The 3668-nt window shown below is 41.5% G+C and overlaps 1 protein-coding gene across 9 annotated transcripts in view; it reads left to right on the top strand.

The window, feature by feature from the left end:
- zc3h18 (zinc finger CCCH-type containing 18) overlaps window positions 1-3668 on the top strand; it is a 42539-nt gene that overhangs the window by 32610 nt on the left and 6261 nt on the right. For 6 of the 9 annotated variants that reach the window (XM_032523278.1, XM_032523282.1, XM_032523283.1 and 3 more), the window contains exons 14-15: window positions 2404-2508; window positions 3631-3639. The exons of 1 other annotated variant lie outside the window; for it this stretch is intronic. In XM_032523278.1, the coding sequence (XP_032379169.1) occupies window positions 2404-2508; window positions 3631-3639 (114 nt within the window). The remainder of the gene's footprint in view (window positions 1-2403; window positions 2509-3630; window positions 3640-3668) is intronic. 2 more of the 9 variants (XM_032523285.1, XM_032523284.1) reach the window with 2 other exon arrangements.

The raw sequence follows: 3668 nt of genomic DNA, 5'->3' as shown, positions 1-3668 counted from the left end.
AGCTTAACTCCAAGTCTTCCAGAGTCGCGGCCAAAGCCGATTCAAAAGGCCGCTGTTTGCCAGCAGCAGCCATCTTTGTAGCAGGGAATTCACGCAGAACCGTCGCAACTCTGCCGTCATTATATTAAGCCCGCCCAATGACACTATTACACAATGTGATTGGCCTGACTAGAGTTTGGTTTTTCCAGCTCGTAAGCCAACGGAGAGTTGCTAGACTGATTCTGGCTGTAAATTAGATGCTAGGATGCGTCTAGATTTCTAGGCTAAAAGAGAATATTAGTAGAAAACTACACTTTAAACTGTAACTGTCATTCTTTTTTAGTACTGCACTTCATGTTCAATTCAATTTATCGTATAAAATAATGATGGAAATTATTTTCTTTTGCTTATTTTTAATTCAACAAGCAATGGGCTGTATTTTAGCAGAATATCGAAAGCAGAAGAAAGGCAGAACTGAGTACTTTTTTATATCTGTATGTCTATAGTAAGTATTATCATTATTGCAACGTGTAACAACTTTATTGCATATTTTCCCATAATGTGCAACTGTACCATACAGTGGTACACTACAAATATTAAATGTATAGGTATTTGGTCAAGAATATTGTGATATATGATGTTCTCCATATTGCCCAGCAGTAGTTTGCCAGTCGGATGCCAGAGCATCGTCCTCACGGGTAAAGACACCTTACTTAGAAAATAATAGGGACATACGACCACAGTGTGCTTTGTTGCTTTAAGTGTGATTTATGGTTCTGCGGAGGCTCAACGCAGAGCTTTTGCCGTAGCCTATGTACAGTACGTGGCCTGAAGTTTATACTTGGGCGTTGGTGTGTGCGGCAATCTCTTTAAGAGAATAGCAATGTGCTTGCAGAGTGTGTGGTTAAGCGAGTGAGAGAGTGACAGCAATTAGCTTCTTAACAAGTACAACTCTAGGGTCATAGTGAGAGAATCAATGTGTCTCCCCTGTGCTTTCTGACCACAGCGGGAAATCTGTAGCAGGAAAAGTTAACCCTCTCCTTGATTTCATGTTGTTTAAGGAGAAGGTGAACCCGAAAATGAGTAGGGGGGGAAATGCAACGCTACCACGCCACGGCAGAGTGACATGTAGTTACATTTTATGAGAGATACATTTCATGCTACAACGTAGGGTCAGTTTTTCCACATACCTACGTACGTGGCAACAGCAATGATTTAACGCAGAAGCATAAATCCTGCTTAAGACTGACACAACTAGTACTGTGAGCAGCAATGCTGTGCTCCAGGCTGCAACATATTTTGCGACAATTCTTTTAAGACGAGTGTGAGTACTTAACTACTTGCACACGTGTGACATGGAAATTTGCCAACTGTTGTGATTTTTAAGATAGGTGCACGCCAGAAAACAATGCAAAGTTAGTTACTGTAGTTGGGCCCGCTGATTGTCTGCTCACCAACAGGCAGCTGCAGCAGTGGCTTTGAAACACAGCATGGAGCCGGTTAAGGAACTTAAACAGGCCCCCAATAAATGCTAATGTTTGTCAAAAATGTAATTCCTTCTCTGAGTCTTAACTCAGTTACAGACATACTCTACATATTTTAATATTCACTGTGATTTAAGTGCAACTCATTGGCAGCACATAACATGTCAATTCACCTGCACCCATTTTTTCCTGTTTGGCCACACACTGGTGGCGTTTTGATGCGCATCATCACAGGATATACCACTAACCTTTTCCCCCAGTATCGTAACGTGTACCTAGAAGAGCAGTAATTTACTTATCTTCTCCCTGGACTGACATACTATACCAAATACTTTACTAGGGCTTCACCACCCCCGCACTCATACCTTTACAGGTACAGCGATACCTGCGGTTTGTGAAACCGTAGGATGGTTTCAAGGATGCCCCCTGGGCAACTCACTAGGGAGGCGTTCCAGGCACGTTCAGCTGGGAGGAGGCTTCAGGAAAGACCCGGGACTTGGAGGAGGGATTATATCTCCAATCTGGTCTGGGAACGCCTCAGGATCCCCCAGTCAAAGCTGGTTAATGTAGCTCGGGAAAGGAAAGTTAAAAGTGTGCACCAACCTGTGACAACTGCCCCACTCTCATTTCCAACAAATCACATAATTTGTCTTGCCCCGGCTGTTAGCGACCCAGGTTGTGCGCGATTGAACATGGAAATGAACCCTAGTCTACCTTTGCTACCTGGGTTGCGAAGCTGAGTAGATCGAGGAGGGTTAACCCATTCAAACACACAGTTGACCTGGGTACAACCCTGATTGAGCCATTGGTGTGAAAGGGGTATTAGTGATTAGTCAGGGCTACTGCAAAGGGCTGGTGGAACCAGTAGGACAACTTGAGTTTTATAGTTGTCATAAAAAACTACTTGCTGTGTTCTCACTTATGTGTCTGTGTCTTCCAGGCGAACTGTGAGTGGCAGTGTTAGTGGAAGTGGTAGCAGTTTTACTGGTTCTAGCTCCAGATCCAGATCCTCTTCCAACTCACGCTCCGGATCCAGAAAATCCAGGTACTTGCTGTGAACATCCTCATTGTCAACAGCACTGCAGTTTGCCAAAAACTTCCTTTTAAAGAGATGTTGTTGACCATATATTGCATTTGGGGGCGGGGATGGAAACAAGGTATGAGATATTTTGGTATCAACATTAAGACTCAGCTTCATCTAAATAAATAAATACAAAATTCTTCAAACTAAATGTTTACACATTTGGAAAATTCATAAACCCAAATGCTTTAGCACTGTAAATTGGTTATAGCATTTCATGGATATTCTGTCAATGGAACAGGCCGCATCCACCCTCTATAAAGAGGACCATGGAGATAAAGGACCTTGGATCTTTATAAGACTATTCTTGAAAAACTGGACTTATAAATGAATCAGTCTGTTGTACTTTGTATTGTAATGTTTGATAAGTTTGGGGTCTGTGGCTTGTGATTGTTTTGGCGGAAAAACAGATCAAAATTTAACTTTTTTAAATGGTTTTGAGTTGTATTTTAAGAACTTTACACAGAGTTTGAAAAGGTCTTGGACATTCTAGAACATATGTTCTATAGTCCCATAGGGGGTAGACTGCAGGAAACATCTTCACCAGCCGTAGCTTTGACAAAAATAGTCTGTGTAGAATTTTGAATTTTGACAGTCCCACGTGTTTGCCACCCACAGAAGAGGAATAGTAGAATACCTGGTCAGTTGTGTGTGAGAGAAAGAGAGAATGTGGCGATGACTATGAAGTTAGGAGCAACGCTATAACTGTAAATGTGGCAAAGCAGTGTGTGTACAGTTTAGGCTATTTGTCGGTTATTAAATGCTCCAACTCCTCAAGAAAGAAGTCAAGTTCCTGTGTCTTTATCCCACTTAAGGTGGACAAACCTTTAAGGTTGACCAGCTATTTTAATAACAAGCTACTCATACAAGTTTCTGAATTTTCGGATTGTACCTTATGCTCTGATGCATTCATCGTAAGTCACTGTGTAAGTCTGCAAGTTAAATATTGAAAAAAATAAAGGTATTTTAAATGTGTATATACAGTAAAATGGGTCATAGAGATTACACAGCCTAATATTTTTCATTTTTGTTCTTTTCTTTCACGTGCGTTTGCTTTTCACGTGTCTCTGTTGGGCAACCCCCCAGGAAATCCAGGTATGCTAGTTGTTGTTAAGAGAGTGTGT

The sequence above is a fragment of the Etheostoma spectabile genome, chromosome 8 (genome assembly GCF_008692095.1).
Source record: "Etheostoma spectabile isolate EspeVRDwgs_2016 chromosome 8, UIUC_Espe_1.0, whole genome shotgun sequence".
Taxonomy (NCBI): domain Eukaryota; kingdom Metazoa; phylum Chordata; class Actinopteri; order Perciformes; family Percidae; genus Etheostoma; species Etheostoma spectabile.
The sequence above is the reverse complement of the archived record's forward strand: the minus strand, read 5'-3'. Positions and strand labels throughout refer to the sequence as shown.